A 16,833-nucleotide genomic window follows, 5' to 3' on the forward strand; every position below is an offset into this window, starting at 1 on the left:
CATGCAATTTCCCGCAACCGGCGTTTGGAAGCATGCTGCCTCCAACCCGGGAAGGCTGAGCATTGCCGTTATGACTGGCACTCGCTGAACGCCTTTTGTCCATGGATTTGTCTGATCTTTTAAAGCCATCCAAGTCGCTGGCCGTCGCTGCCTCCTGTGGGAGCGAATTCCATAGTTTAACTATGCTCTGTGTGAAGAAGTCCTTCCTTTTGTCTGTCTTGAATCTTTCAGCTTCATTGTTGCTGTTGTTATGTGCCTTCAAGTCGATTTTGACTTATGGTGACCCTATGAATCAGTGACCTCCAATAGCATTTGTCATGAACCACCCTGTTCAGATCTTGTCAGTTCAGGTCCATGGCTTCCTTTATGGAATCAGTCCATCTCTTGTTTGGCCTTCCTCTTTTTCTACTCCCTTGAATGTCCACAATTTCTAGTGTTTATGGGAGAGGTACGAGTAGCGCTGTGACTAGCGCTGTGACTAATGGTGCAGCTGGGTCAAAGATTCCATAAAGGAAGCCACAGACCTGAACTTACAAGATCTGAGCAGGGTGGTTCATAATAATAAATAATAATAAATTTTATTTTTCAGCCGCCTATCTGTCCGGGTTAGGGACACTCTAGGCGACGAACAACAAGAATATAAACAATACAGAGATTAAAGCTTTTAATCTTATTTTTTTAGTTTTCTTTCACTTTGTTTATATAATGTTTATATTGTCTGCGCAATACACACTTGCTGTATTTTAAATATTGTGGTTTTATCATGTTGTACACCGCCCTGGGAGCTGCTAGCTATAGGGCGGTTTAGAAATGCAACTAAATAAATAAAATAAATAAATAATAGATCAACATAATCAATTTTAAGCTAAAAAACCATTCATTAATTCAGAACATAAATTAATCTGTCCCAATCTTGTAGGCCTGCCTGAACAGCCAGGTCTTCAAGGCTCGGCGATAGCTGGACAGGGAGGGAGCATGTCTGAGATCGAAAGGGAGAGAGTTCCAGAGGGTGGGGGCCACAACAGAGAATGCCCTCTCTCTGGTCCGTACCAGCCTAGCTGTTCTCACTGGTGGGACCGAGAGAAGGTCTTGCGAGGCTGATCTCATCAGGTGGCACAATCGGTGATTCTGGAGGCGTTCCTTCAGATATACTGGGCCGAAACCGTATAGGGTTTTAAAGGTCAACACCAACACCTTGAATTGGGCCCGGTAGACAACTGGTAGCCAGTGAAGATCTAATAACACTGGGGTGATATGATCCCAGCGACGGCTATGCGTAATCAAGCGTGCCGCCGCGTTCTGTACCAGCTGTAATTTCCGGACCGTTTTCAAAGGTAACCCCACGTAGAGCACATTGCAGTAGTCTACGCGAGAGGAGACCAGGGCATGTATCACCTGAGGGAGCAGGTGAACAGGAAGATGCTCTTGGAGATCACTGATTCATAGGGTTGCCATAAGTCGTAATGACTTGAAGGCACATAACAACAACAACGATAGAGGGAGAAAAACTTTTCTCTATCCACTTTCTTCATGCCATGCCTAATTTTATACACTTCTATCATCTGGCAACCTGAAGATCTCTGGTGAAAGAATGTTTTTAAGCTACGTTTTAGAATGTTTTTAACCGCATTTTACTATCTGTCTGTCTGTCTGTCTATATTGTTTTGGAATGTTTTCAACTGTTTTTAGTATTTTCCAAGGAACAATCGTGAGCACAATTTAAACTCCTGACTGTCCCTTTACTGGCCCCACATCTGACATCACATATTATGTCTGCTGTGGGGCAGGTGGGTGTGGGTTTCGGGAAAACAGCCTTGTGCGCCAAGTTAGGACGCCTGGCGGACTTAATGAGGATTATGAGCAGGAGGTTCCCCACCACTGAGCTAGTTTTTTTTTTTTTAGTGTCAAATTCATATTTTGGTTTCATTGCATTAATTTTTTGTTTTTGTTGTTCGTGTCAGAATAGAAAGACAAAGAATAGATTTCTTTTTCAATTTTATCTCTGGGTTTTATTTATTTATTTAAAATATTTCTATCCCGCCCTTCTGCCCTATAATAGGGCACTCAGGGCGGCTTACAAAATAAAATCAAGCACGTACATGATAAAATTGTAAACAGTAAAATCACAAAAACATTAAAATAAATTAAAATACATAAAGTACAATAAATATTTTCTCCCTTTGCTCCTGCTTTTCCCTCCAATGGGTTCTTAAGGCCACTTATACCCATGAAAGTATTAAATTGAATTAAAAGTTAGGCGGAAGAAACACACACAATGAGAAGCCAAAACTTTAATATAATCAATTGTTTATTAGAACAAATAGGAATGTAGATAGAGCGCCTTGGAAGATGAAAGGCTTGAATAAAATTGGAGGGCTGCTTAGCATGCAGAGTAGCCTTTGCCAACCTGGTGCCCACCATGTGTTTTTGACTACAACACCTATCAGCACAGCCAGTGATCAAGGATGATGGGACTTGTAGTCCAAAACACCTGGAAAGGACCAGCTGGTAAAGGATTGTGTTAGCTGCTAACACACAATCATGGGCTTCCTAAAACTCCCAAGTATTTTGAACATGAAATTAATGAACCTAAGTTAGTAATGTGCATTGACTTCAGTAGGTCTACTCTGAGTAGGGCTAGCACTGGATACAACCCTATGTGAACATCCAGTAATTATGATTCATTTGAAGCTGTTACAAGCCCATTAGTCAGAAAACATCTATTCTCATTATTTAAAGGCTTTCACATATTTGTACTATACCTGACGTTCTTGCTTCAAACACTTCTAGTGTAAATTCCTGCATGGATTCTTTGCTTTGACATTAGGCTTCCTCTGGCCAAAGTTCTTTCCACGCCCCAAGCATTTGTATGGTTTCTCCTGCATGAATTCTTTGATGGGCGTGTAGATTGGAGTTCTGACTGAAACTCTTTCCACACTCCAAGCACACGTATGGTTTCTCCCCTGTGTGAGTTCTTTGATGTCTAGCAAGGTCCCCATTCCTCCGAAAGCTGTTTCCACATTCCAAGCATTTATATGGTTTCTTCCCTGTGTGACTTCTTAGATGCGAAGTTAAGTTAGTGCTATTAGAGTAGTTCTTTCCACACTCCACACATTTATATGGTTGCTCCCCCGTGTGCAGTCTCTGATGGTTTTTAAGCGTCCATTTGTGACGAAAATTCATGCCACACTCTAAGCATGCATATGGTTTCTCTCCAGTGTGAATTCGCTGGTGCCTCGTAAGGTCTGCATTCTTAATGAACCTCTTCCCACACTCAGAACATTTATATGGCTTTTCTCCTGTGTGGATTTTTTGGTGGGAATGGAGGTTTATTTTCTGACTGAAACTCTTTCCACACTCCAAGCACTGAAATGGTTTCTCCCCTATATGGATTCTTTGATGTGTCTTAAGGCTTGAATGACCACTGAGGTTCTTTCCACATTCCAGGCACTGAAATACTTTCTCCCCTTTGTGGATTCTTCGATGTGCCTGAAGGCTCAAATGGCCGCTGAAGCTCTTCCGAAGTGGTTTCTCCCCTATGTGTATTCTCCAATGAACATTAAAGCTTTTCAAATTTAAGCTTTTCTCACACACAGGACACTTATTCCTTTCTTTTCCTTTCTCCATTTTGTCTTGGATCGGGATTTCCCAGAAGTCACTATCTTGATGAGCCACGGATCTTTTTCTTCCCTTCTGTTTTCCTTCATTTTCCCTTCTCCACTCTTTTAGCTCTCTGCATCTGTCTCTTTTCAATGATACCCCACGCGATTCTCGCTCCTTCTCCCTCTCCTTCATGATTCCATCCCATGCTGGAAGAAAGAAGAAGAAACTAAGAAGACCACAAGGGAGTAATGGAGCTAGTGTTGTAATAGGACACACCCGTCATATCCCACTACTTGCTTACAAAAGCCCCGAAGCTGGGGGGAAAACAGATCTAGTTAACAAATAATCTGTGCTCGTTGGCATTAAACAACAGCCAGTGTGGTGTTGCATAAACAGACTTGGATATGGAACAAAGGATACCTGACTTCAGCCGAGTGACAAAGCATCCACTTTGCATTGCTTAAGGTCCCAGGTTCAATCCCCAACATCTCCAGTTAAAGAAGATTGAATGCTAGGCCTTCAGATGAGAACTTGGAGAGCCAATGGCAGGCGGCGCTGCCTGTCATTGGCTCTGGCTCCACCTGCTGCTGGTCTCCCTGCCTTCCACCCCACCAGTCCCAGTGAGCACCAGCCACCGCTGGTGCTGGGAAAGGGTCTATACATTTGTTTTAACAGTAATGATAAGTAAGGATCGTTTTGCATCTAACTACAGTGCCATTCAATGCTGCTCAAAAAAAAGGCGAGCAGGTACAGCTAGGAAGGGGAACCGTCCTGCGGTTCACTTAAGGAGGCTGTGAATGCCACTCATGGAGGCTTAAATGAGGGGTGGGGAACCTGTGGTCCTCCAGATATCGGTAGACTACAACTCCCATAATCCCTGACTATTGGCCATGCTGGCTGAGGGAAGGTGGAGGCCAACCGCTTGTGCTCTTTGGAGGAAAGGAGGGATAGAAATGCAATAAACATCTGGAGGGCCACAAGCGCTCCACCCCTGAGCTAAGGGTCTTCCCCTTCCTAGGAAGCTGCCTTATACCGAGTCAGACTATTGTTCCATCTAGCTCAGTGCTGCCTACCCTAGAGGTAGGGAACAGGATCTGCCTGGAAAGCTGGATCCGGACCTCCCCAACTCGCCACAGGTCATTTGGGGCAGGGCCTCAGGAACACTTGCTTTGCGGGTGCGGCTTGAGCCACACCCGCAGGGGAAGATCCTTTCCACCAGCGCCTTAAATTCAAGCTGGAGATTCAAAGGAAAAACTGGGACTCCTTACAGGGGTTTTGTTTTGGGGCTTTTTTAAAAAAAACAATCAAGCGGTTGTTGTTTTGTTATGTGCCTTCAAGTCGATTACGACTTATGGCGACCCTATGAATCAGCGACCTCCAATAGCATGTTGTAAACCACCCTGTTCAGATCTTGTTTCAGGTCTGTGGCTTCCTTTATGGAATCAATCCATCTCTTGTTTGGTCTTCCTCTTTTTCTGCTCCCTTCTGTTTTTCCCACCATTATTGTCTTTTCTAGTGAATCATGTCTTCTCATTATGTGTCCAAAGTATGATAACCTCAGTTTCATCATTTTAGCTTCTTGTGATAGTTCTGGTTTAATTTGTTCTAATTATTTGTACCAAATTATTTGTCTTTTTTGCAGTCCATGGTATCCGCAAAGCTCACCTCCAACACCACATTCCAAATGAGTTGATTTTTCTCTTATCCGCCTTTTTCACTGTCCAACTTTCACATCCATACATAGAGATCGGGAATACCATGGTCTGAATGATCCTGACTTTGGTGTTCAGTGATACATCTTTGCATTTGAGGACCTTTTCTAATTCTCTCACAGCTGCCCTCCCCAGTCCTAGCCTTCTTATGATTTTTTGACTATTGTCTCCATTTTGGTTAATGACTGCACCAATCAATCAATCCAGCGGTATATGCATTTTATTAAATAAAATAAAATAAAATAAAATAAGGAACAGAGCACACTCTTCATTTTAGCTGCAACTTGAAAGTGTCAAGCTGCAGTTTTCACCTTCTTGCTTCTGATGTCATATGCCTGATATATACGACATCAGACATGGGAAAGGTGGGTGTGGTTTGCCCAAAACAGCCTGGCAGCCCAACCTCCAAGACCTGGTGGGCCTAATTAGGCACAGGGACTGGAGGTTCCCCATCCCTGCTCTGCCATTGGTCCATCTACCTCAGTATTGCCTACACTGACTGGCAGCTGCACTCTAGGCTTTCAAGACAGGGGACATTCCCAGCACTAACTGGAGCTGCTGAGGATCAAACCTGGCAGATTATCTACCACTGAGCTACAGCCCTTCCCAAAGTCCCCGCAGTCTTCATAACCCTGCAGAGAAGAAACTGGGATCCTGACTGCAAGCAGCCTTCGATTCTATGTCCTTGCATCTATCATTCAATTTTAACCCCCGAGGCAAACAGAGGCGGAGCCTTACGCAAAGAGGTCACATTCCAAAAATTCTCCTCCATAACTTCCCTGTGTAGGTCTCTTTGATCCGGGTCCAACACTGCCAGCTCCTCCTCATTGAAATACACAGCCACGTCCTCAAAGGTCACCAGACCCTAGAAGAAGAGAACATTGTTTCCAAACAGAGGATTAGTGATGCTTTGTCCCCTTCCAGGCATATTCTAGTAAAACAGGAAAAGGGGAGCGCCTGGGCAGGGAGTTCTCCAGGAAGATTTAAGCTGGGGGTTGGGAACCTATGGCTGCCATCCAGATGTTGTGGAACTCCCTCACCGAGCCCAGCTAGCGTGGCCGATGGCCAGGGCTGATGGGAGTTTGCCACTTGTCCAGCCTGCCCCATCCGCGTGGGGGAAGCTGGCCTTTCTCCTCCACACCCAGGGGGATCTAGTGAGCCCCCTGCCACACTTGTTCATTTGGGTGCAGGGGCAGAGAGAGATGTGAGGCAGGTTAGAGGGAAGGGGGATGGGGAACTCCCAAGTACAGTTTCCAGCCAGAATCTGGAGGGGAAAGACTGGGGGGGGGGGGAAGTGCTGAGAATATCAATCAAAATCTCCTCCCATTCTCAGTGGGGAGATGTTCTTCACCACTTGTAAAATCCTGGATTGAGGAACATGGGAATCCATCATATATTTATTATTATTATTTAATACATTTCTACCCTGCCTTTCTTTTCATGATAGAAACCCAAGGCGGCTTACATATGGTTCCCAGGCGGTCTCCCATCCAGGCACTGACCAGACCCGACCCTGCTTAGCTTCAGCAGGGAGCTGCTCTTATGGGCCTTCAGACCATAGTCTGGGACCTATATACTGAATCAGACCATTGATCCACCTAGCTCAGTATTGTCCACACTGAGTGGCAGGGGCTCTCCAGCATTTCAGGCAGGGGATGTTCGTGGATCTACCTACAGATGCCAGGAATCGAACCTGGGACCTTATTCATGCAAGGCTGACGCTCTGTCACTGAGCTACGGCCCTTACCCATGTGGAGAGGCCTGCTCACCCTCACCACAGAAGCGGAAAGGACATTGAAGGTCATCTAGTCCAAATATGACACAAATCAGAAAAATAAAAAATGGGGAGCAGCAACCTTAAAACAAATACAGGATTCTTGAAACAATACAGGACCTGCAATTATCAACTCTACTACCTGATCTCGTTTCCTGGACTCTGTTTCCACTTCATCCCAAAGATCAGGCGACCCAGAGATGATCACCGGTGTCATTTCAGTGCCTTAAAGGAGAACAAGATGGCAGGAAGATGTTTCATTCTTTAGACATTTTTTCCTATTTTTATTTATTCAGATCTTTACATCCTTCTCAGACCAAGTTAGAACTTCCATATCCAAAAGCAGCGCACTTCTCGATACCAACTTCTCAGAAACAGGAGGGAGCTTATTTCTTCTCACTCTGCTTAGCAGCTTTTTGGAAGCATCTCGCTGGCCAGCGTAGAAGGCAGGATGGTGAACAAAATGGACCTTTGATCGGACAGAATACAGGGCATGAGTGACGTTCTTCTAAGTGCATATGAAATTGCAGCCTTGGAGCATCATTCCGCTTCCTCCAAGAGGAAGGGAGCAACCTACAACATGCAAACCTGACACTGTCTACTGTGGCTTTCACAAAGGTCTGCCAGCTCAGGGCTTCCTGGGGGGAGACTCTGGACGCCAGTAAGGGTGGAAGACACAGGATGATGAAATGTAACAATAGTGCAAAAAAAATAGGCTCCCATCATCTCTGAGAACTTGTGAACTGATCTGATCAAACGCGAGAAAGAGGTAACCTCACCTAGAGAAGCCATAATCCCACAATTTGCTTCCGTGACTTTCCTGTATGGGGTTCTTTGGTCCGTGTCCAGCAGGCCCCCTTCTCCTTGGCGAAATACACAATCACCTCCTTGAAGGCGAACAGATTCTAGAAGAGACCATTCCCCCCTCACAGTGAATGCAGAAATTCTTCCCCTTTCAAGCTGAATCAGGCAAAGCAATTAAGGTGAGACCGGCGGAGCATTTGGTGGGAGACTTTTATGAAGGCAAGAGATAAATTCTTCCAGGCTCTGGAAGAGGAGCGGGGGACACCGGCACCCAAGATGTCCCTTCCTTGGCTCTCCAGAGATCATCCCCTCCTACCTGATCCAATTTCACTGAAGAGGCTTCCTTTCTGCCACAGAGATGATATTTCTGGCGTCCATGGCACTTTCTCCACCTCAGGGATATCAGTGGCTGCTTCCCGCTCCTGAAACTAGACCAGGATTTTTGGGGAGCAAAGAGAGAGACCGATTGGAAAAGGAATGGGGCAGGACAAGGTTTGGGTGAGGGGTGGGCAATGCCCTCCTTGGAGGATTTCCAGGAAAAAGTGGGCAACTAGAGGGGAATTTTTAGGAGGCCCTCCAAGTTCTCTCAGCAAGGAAAGGATGCTCCATTTTTGGTTGTGGGGCTGCGCCTCCCTTGACAACAGATACATGGCTTGGGACCACAGTACCTGATGAAACGCCTCTCCCGACACGAACCCTCCCATACCCTACGCTCAACATCAAAAGTCCTCCTCCGGGTGCCTTCTCCAAGGGAAGCTCGGAGCATGGCAACAATGGAGAGGACCTTTTCAGTGGCAGCCCCCAAATTATGGAATGATCTCCCCAATGAAGTTCGCCTGGCACCAACATTGTTATCATTTCAGCACCAGATCAAGACTTTCCTTTTCTCCCATGCATTCTAACAACATGTGCTGAGCTCTGATCCCAGGTCTTTTCACTTGTTTATCTGTGCTTCATGGTTTTTAAACTTTGTATGATTTTAAAATTGTATATTTGTTTTAATGTTCAATGTTTTTAATTTTGTAAACCACCCAGAGAGCTTTGGCTTTGGGGGGGATATAAATGTAATAAATAAATACATAGAAGTAAAAGTCTTGGGTTAGGAATCACTACATTATTCAAAGGTTGCCATTTTCCTTTTAAAAAATTACATTTTCAAATAATATACAGATATTACACAATATCTCATACAAATATATTACACAAATCAGAAATAAAAAGGGGGCAGGGAAGCAGTTGACATGGCTTTGATTAGCTGTTACAGTTAACACAATTATCTATTGTGTTTTTTCTTTTGCAAGCCTATAACTTGCACAGCAATCCGACCAGGTCTGTGGAGTCACGTCAAATCTTCGACTCCGACTCCAACTCCAACTCCTTCATAAATGGCAAAGGTATATTAAGTTATTAATATTATAATATTAGTATTAAAACAATAACTTTATCTTGAAGCCGGAGTTGGAGTTGGTACATTTCTACCGACTCCAACTCCGACTCCACCCAAAATTGCTTCCGACTCCACAACTCCCACAGCCCTGAATCCGACACGAGGGAAGCCAGCAGAAGGGGTGCCGGCGGAGGAGGAGCCGGCAGGAAGCTCCACGGCATCCATTCGCCATTCAGGAGCTGCTGGGCTGGTGGAACGTCAGCTCAACCAGGAGCTGTGCAGATAAACAGAAAAGAAAAAGCTGGCTCTCGTGAATACCCCTACCGGAGAGTCAGCGCTCCCCATTGACTGCCATTATAATTCTTTTCTTAGACCAAGCTTCTTCTCAGCAGAACGTTGACCCCGATCGGGACCCGCAGGAACGTTCCGAACGGGAAGTGGATGGTGCATAAGCCCCCATCGTCGGTCCCTCCTCCGACACGCCCCTGGAATGCCCCTATCTCAGGCCTTTTGCTGGCTTCCGCCAGCACCCTTTCTGCCATTGGGCTTCCCTGACTGAGCCAGCAGTGTCCGGGCTCCACCGCAGCTAAGCCAGGACCAAGGGCTTCTGCCAGTGGAGCCTGGCAGAGCCCAGGCCCTGCCGGTGGAAGCAAGGAGCCAGGCGCATCCAACTCCCCTCACCCCAGTGTAAATACATGTTGGAATTGCACTCTACGTTGTTATTTTCCCCGCTGCTCTGCTTCTGCCTTTTGAACCGCAGTGGGAAGGGCCTTGGAGAGACACCAATCCATTTGTAAGGATATTGTGAGCCATTTTCATATTAGCTGTGCAAAATTTGCTCCTGAATCCTCCTTCTCAACTTACACCTGGGCAAGTAGCTAGGGAGAAACAAGGGGAACTGGGGAGTGGGGTTGAAACAGGCCGACATTATTTTAAAACTAGCGCAGGGAAAAAGTGCAGATGGGTGATGAAGTTGTGTTTGAATAATACAGGACACGCAAGCGCCCCCTACTATGGTCACATCAACTCCATAGGTTCACCAGCCGCCACTGTTCTCAGCCTCGAGGGACTATCAACGACAAAACTGTCTCACCATCTGTTCTGCCTGCTTCTCGTCCTCTAACTGACTCAGGAGGAAACCTTCGGCCAGGGCCACTGCCTGAGGAGTGGTCTCTGCTCCACATTCCCTCACCCAGTTCTCTATCTCTGCTGGTAGGACAGCTAGGAACTGCTCCAGGACCACCAGGTCCAGGATCTGATTCTTCGTGCGTCTCTCTGGTTTCAGCCACTGATGGCAGAGATCGTAGAGTCGGGTGCAAACCTCTCGGGGGCCCTCAGCGTCCTGGTAGCAGAACTGCCTGAACCGGTGGCGCTGGGCATCTGAGCAGATGGGGTCCTCCTCACCCAGGATCTTTGTCACATTTCCTTCCCAGAATTCCTCACTACTCCCAGCCTGGATTCTTGGAGGGCTTGTTCTGCCTCAGTGCCAGTTGAGCCTTGTTCTTCCATCTTTGGTTTATGATCCAAGGCAGCCCCCAACATGGTCGAAGGATCACATTCCTCTTCTGCCAGATTCCATCTGGAGGCAAAGAGTGAACAAATGAGTGGGGATATCAAGTGCTGCAAATCCAGCAAGAAAATCTGTGGATGAGGTATTATTTAAACACCCCGAGTTTATTTTACAGTTAAGTTCTGTAAGATACACGTCTAACTCTGTAGGAAAAGCTATGAGCGTGACTCAAAAGAGAAGGCGGAGACAGATGAGATGGGGAGGGTCAGAAGAGACCCTTGCATTGGCTGCCTGTATGTTTATGAGCTCGATTCAAAGTGCTGGTTTTAACCTATAAAGCCTTACACGGCTTGGGACCACATTACTGATGGAACGCCTCTCCCGGCACGAACCCACCTGTACAATATGTTCAACATCAAAGGCCCTCCTCCAGATGCCTGCTCCAAGGGAAGCTGGGAGTCTGGCAACAAGGGAGAGGGCCTTCTCAGTGGTGGCCCCCAAATTATGGAATGATCTCCACTGTTATCTTTGCAGCGCCAGGTCAAGACTTTCCTTGTCTCCCAGGCATTTTAGCATGTGTTTTTAAATTGGTTTTTTAAAAATGTGTTTTTAAATTTGTATATTTGTTTTTAATGTTTTTAATTGTTGTAAACCGGCCAGAGAGTTTCAGCTATGGGGCGGTATACAAATGTAATAAATAATAATAACAATAATAAGAGAGAGAGAGAGACTCCTTTCTGTAGAAGCTGCCATATGCTGAGTCAGACCATTGGTTCCTCCAGCTCAGCATTGCCTACACTGACTAGCAGCAGCTCTGCTGGTTTTAGGCAGGAGTCCCTCTCCCAGCCTACCTGAAGATACCGGGGGTTGAACTTGGGACCTTCAGCATGCAAGACAGATGCTCTACCACTGAGCTATGGCCCTTCTCTGTGTGGGCCACGGAGACTAAAGCCTTCATACAATGTAGCATACCTCCCATGAATTTATCCTTAATCCCCTCCCCTGGTTTTCTTCGATTCCTTCTCCTACAACAGCTGCCTCCACTTCACCCTCCTTCCTCCAACACAATCCCCAGCTAGCCCCCTCCCCATTTCCTCTATCCCTCCTCATCCCAGGATCAATGTAAACTAGCTTGAAACTGGCTTGTATTGAAAATAATGCTCTCCTGGATTTGCAGAGAGGAGGAAGGAAGCTCCACAATCTGGCTGTTGCAGAGAAATCAATCCCTTTCTGTCAAAGAGTGACAGAATTGCCTTGTTTTCCTCTTCCGTCCTCATCCCCACTTCCTTTCACAGCATGTCTCTTAGGTTGTCACTCTGTGGCCAAGGAACGCGTTGCTTTTTAATCGTTGTGCAGGGCCAAGAAACCTTTAGGAGCGGTAGCCATGCTCGGTTGCGAAAACCATAAAAATAACCTTAAAGATGCTGAAAAGCTTCATTATTTTATTTAATTTATTTATTTTTATTTATTTAATTTAATTTATATACTGCCCTAAGCCCGAAGGCTCTCTGGGCGGTGTACATAAAAGGATTACGTAGGATATGCTTCTTCGACTGCAAGAAAACATGAGGCACTTTGTAAATAACAATAATATGTTTAGAGGGGGCGGTAGCTCAGTGGTAGAGCATCTGCTTTGCGTGCAGAAGTTCCTGGGTTCAATCCCTGTCACCTCCAGGTACAGCTGGGAATGACTCCAGATCAGAACTCCTATAGAGTCACTGCCCGTCAATGCAAACAATATTGAGCTACATGGCCCAATGGTCTAACTCGGTATAAGGTAGTTTACTATGCTCCTAAATCCAGGGATTATCACGTGGCCCAGAACATCGCCCCACTGAGGAGGGGAGATTTCGATTGATCTTCTCAGCGCCCCCCTCCCCAAGTCTTTTCCCTCCAGATTCTGGCTGGAAACCCCACTTGGGACTTCCCCGTCCCCTTCTCTCCAACCCGCCTCACCTCTCTCTCTCTCTTTCTGTCCCTTCACCCAAGTGGACAAGCGTGGCTGGGGGCTCAACAGGTCCTCCTGGGCGCGGAGGAGAAAGGCCAGCTTCCCCGCGCGCATGGGGCGGGCTGGACAGAGGCGGAGGTGAAACTTTGCCTCCTATTTCAGGCTGCTCCGGGTTGAAGGAGGAACCTCGCGGTAAGATCGCTTTGCTCCCTCCACGCATCAGCCTCCAAGGATCGTGCAGAAGGCAAGACGGCGAGGAGATCATGCGCTGGAGGATCCAGACGCTCCTTCCCAGATTTCCTGCCTCTCTAGGAATCAATCCCTATAATTTAACCCTTAGAAAGCCAGGCAGGAATCCAAGGCGGCCGCGCTTGCTGTTTTAAAAGGTGGAGTTTTTTTTTTTTTTTAAAAATGTATTTATTTGTGTTTTTGATGATGTTGTAAACCACTTAGAGCAGGCCTTGGTCTGAGCCTCGGAGCTCTCCCCAGGCCTCCCCAAGTGTTTTTGCCTAGCTAGGACTTGTCCTTGAACTCTGATTAATGCCTCTTGCTCGTCTGGATGGAGGACAAAGAGGGTGTAGGAGTGTGTGCGGAAGCCAGCCTGGAGATAACATTTATGTTTACAATATATAGAGAGATAATATTGGCAGTCATTGCTCCGCCCACTTTTGCCTCTGGCCACTGGTATGTGGCCCTCGGAAGGTTGCCCAGAAAGGAATGCGGCCCTCAGGCTGAAAAAGGTTCCCCACCCCTGACTTAAGAGACTTCATCAAAGCATTATACGGCCCTCAAGGGCTGCCTCTCCCCACTTGAGTCGATCCAGACCCTGCAATCGTCATCTGAGGCCCTTCTCTGTGTGCCCTCCACCAGTCCAGAGGGTGTGGCAAGAAGAGAATGGGCCTTTGCAGTGGTGGCTCCCCATTTGTGGAAAGTTCTCCCCAGGAAGGTACGCCTGCCACCATCATTATCTATTTTTAGGGGCCAGGCAAAAACCTTGCTTAGCTCTTAATGTGAAGGGCTAACGGTATTGGCAGTCTCTTTTAGCATGGCACGTTTTGCAAGACCGGTCTTTTATCTGTACACATGTGCTTCTAGGTTTTTTATCAGTTCGTTGGTTACAATTGGTTTTAGTATCTTAGGCTGCAATCCAATACACACTTACCTGGGATTAAGACCCATTGAGTGGGAATGGAAACAGTTGAAGGAAAGGAGCCAAAAGCTTCTGTGGTCTGCACATCTGTCCCTCTCCTTCTCCTATAGCCTGATGGAATAACTACTGCTAGATGACAGTAGAGGGAGAGCTGGATGGAGCTGGACTTTCAAGCCAGGGCCAGCACCAAAGGACGGCCAGGTTGGGCCCTGGCTGAGGGCCCATGAAGGGCCCCTCATTAGGGTGGGAGAGTAACGCTCCCCTTCCGCGATCTGTGGCAGGATTGCAGGGACGGAGCTTCCAGGCCACCCGCCCATTCACTCGCTCCACCTACCTCTCCTGTCTTCTGCTGTTGCATGTGCTGCACATGCAGAGCTACCATCCACGAAGATGGTGGCAGAGGCTTCTTTAAGGGGCTGATGCCCCCACTGCCCTCTTGGTTGATGGCAGGCATGTGTGCACAAGTAGCGTACTGTGCATGCATGCCATCCATGAAGATGGCAGCGGGGGAATCTACCCCTTAGAGAAGCCTCCGCTGCCATCTTGGTTGACGGCAGCCTGCACGCACAGGAGATAGGTGAAACAGGCAGGAGCTGCGTGCCCAGGTCAGGCTGGTGCTCAAGGGCCCAGTCATGCCTGGCTCCAGCCGTTTCAAGCCATTAACTGCGACAACAATTAAGCTAGCTAGTTGTTCATTTAGATTCAAAGTCTAAATCTCTTCTTCCTGTTTTACAAACCCAGGACTATCATGGCAGCAGAATGAAGTCCTGCCTTCTGTTGTGCCCCCTTGCAGGCAGACCTGATCCAAGAGAGCGCCAGCCAGATCAGCAACAAGAGGCTCTTTCATTCCATGCTGCTGATAGACAGGAAACAAAGCATGCACCTTTAGCAAAAGGCCTTGCAGGAATAAAATGTAATTGTACTGCCTTCAAGTCGATTCCGACTTATGGCAACCCTATGAACAGGGTTTTCATGAGGCTGAGAGGCAGTGAGTAGCCCAAGGTCACCCAGTGAGCTTCATGGCTGTGTCGGGATTCAAAGCCTGGGCTCCCAGGTCATAGTCCAACACCTGAACCACTACACCACGCTGGCTCTCAGAACAGTTTACTTTTAAAACATTTGCATGTCACTTTTTCAGAGAAAGGCAGCAGAGTTCTTGAACAAGCAACTGGCTGGGCCATAGCTATGGGGCAGAGCATCTGCCCTGCGTGCAGGTCTCGGGTTCAATCTCCAGCATCTCCAGGTAGGACTAAGAACGCTCCCTGCCTGCAGCCCTGGAGAGCCACTGACGTTCAGGGCAGACAATACTAAGCTCGACTCGGTCTGACTCTATATAAGCTCCCATGTTCCTATGATTGCAGCTATGTGTGAATTCTGCATTCTTTGCCTACCTCCGCCATTCAGTCTGTTTTTGGGGGAAATCAGGCCCTGGAGATGGAAGCCGAAAACCTGAAGGGAAGAAAGGAAATCCCTGAAGAGCAGGTCAACATGCCTGAAGCCAGGTCTCGACGGTGAATTGCTACAAGCACCACAGCAATATTCCATGCTCATTCCCTCTCCTATAGTACCTTTTCCTTTTCCAAGCAAAAAGAATCAGTGTACAATTGAGCCAGTTACTCCATCAATAAGGGGGGGGGGACACCTTTGTAGAAATGCTTTCAGTTGAAACAAAGTAGTATTAAAACACATTTTCTTTTCTTTTTTTAAAGTCTTCAGTGACTTCTTTTAAGAGTTACAGGGCCACATATGCATGGTGTAAATAAGTAGACGTTTTTCTCCTTCTCTCATAATACTAGGCCAACAATGGGGTTATCTAATGAAGCTGAATTCTGAACAATTGAGGACAGAGAAAAGGAGATGGGATTTCACATGGGACTGGCTCTCTGACATCACCTGACTTGAGGACCAAAAGGAAAAATGGAGGGATCCCCTCTTCAAGGCAACTATGAAAAGTCAAGGAGCCAGTCTGCATCTGGTCACCCAACCACCCACCCATCTACTCTTCCAGACAGTCTGATGCTTTTCCCAGACCTGGCTTTTCTTAAAGTTACACTTTATCCCACAATCATGCTGAACAAACACCATTTGTAGGCAAGATCTAAACAGATGCAATTCCACAAATACCAATAGTACAATATTCTGTTGTGGGGAGAGAGAGAGAGAGAGAATTGCATTTCATAGATTCACGGTTGAAAAATGGGTAAGATTTCACTCCTGTAATAATGCATATAATATTATGTTAATATTATGTATTTATTTAATTTTAGTTTATGAATTTCTTCCCATGACATATCCCAAAGCAATCAATAAAAACACACACATAAAAATGAATTTCAAATCCAAAACCAATGTAGACTGGGGTAAGAACCGCCACTTTAAAAAGGACTATATGTTTGATCCTTGCAACTAAGAGGCTCACAAAATATTTATTTATTTATTGTATTTGTACCCCACTCTTAAGCCAAAAAGGCTCCCTGAGTGGCTTACATACCATCAATTAATACAGACAGGCCCTGCCCGCAGGCTTACAATCTAAAAAGCATGACACACAAAGAGAAAGGGCAAGGAGGGAAGAGGAAAACACAAACTCAGCACTAATCAACATGTTACAATAAAAACAGAATAGAGAGCTGTTTATGTGGCCAATGGAGTGTCGACTCAGAAGTAAACCCCAGTAAGTTCAAGGCAAGTATACTTCCAGGTATGTACAGGATTACAGCTTTCTGACCCTCTACACCCCCCCTTGAGTGTTCTCGCCTGGCGGGAATGCGTCCTTCAGCTCTGACAATGTCTCTTGCTTGCTCAGATGGAGGAGAGAGGTGTGTAAGTGTGGTCACCAACCTCCTTGGGCCAGTGAGCGAACGCACTTGGAATGTTGAGAAAGTGTCATGGGCGCCAGTCAGAAAATGCTTCATTCACAAAAGGCGAAGAGGCAACTGTCTAAT

General features: G+C 46.5%; 1 protein-coding gene across 1 annotated transcript in view; it reads right to left on the reverse strand.

Annotated features, from left to right (window-relative positions):
- Nucleotides 1-2,007: 2,007 nt before the first annotated feature.
- LOC133378909 (zinc finger protein with KRAB and SCAN domains 7-like) overlaps nt 2,008-16,833 on the reverse strand; it is a 28,136-nt gene continuing 13,310 nt past the window's right edge. The window contains exons 8-15 of the mRNA XM_061613523.1: nt 15,280-15,337; nt 12,747-12,860; nt 10,374-10,660; nt 8,210-8,321; nt 7,869-7,994; nt 7,232-7,314; nt 6,054-6,180; nt 2,008-3,809 (exon numbers count right to left, since the gene is read on the reverse strand). Of these exons, the coding sequence (XP_061469507.1) occupies nt 2,824-3,809; nt 6,054-6,180; nt 7,232-7,314; nt 7,869-7,994; nt 8,210-8,321; nt 10,374-10,660; nt 12,747-12,860; nt 15,280-15,337 (1,893 nt within the window). The 3' untranslated portion in view covers nt 2,008-2,823. The remainder of the gene's footprint in view (nt 3,810-6,053; nt 6,181-7,231; nt 7,315-7,868; nt 7,995-8,209; nt 8,322-10,373; nt 10,661-12,746; nt 12,861-15,279; nt 15,338-16,833) is intronic.

Source organism: Rhineura floridana, chromosome 3, assembly GCF_030035675.1.
Source record: "Rhineura floridana isolate rRhiFlo1 chromosome 3, rRhiFlo1.hap2, whole genome shotgun sequence".
Lineage (NCBI taxonomy): Eukaryota > Metazoa > Chordata > Lepidosauria > Squamata > Rhineuridae > Rhineura > Rhineura floridana.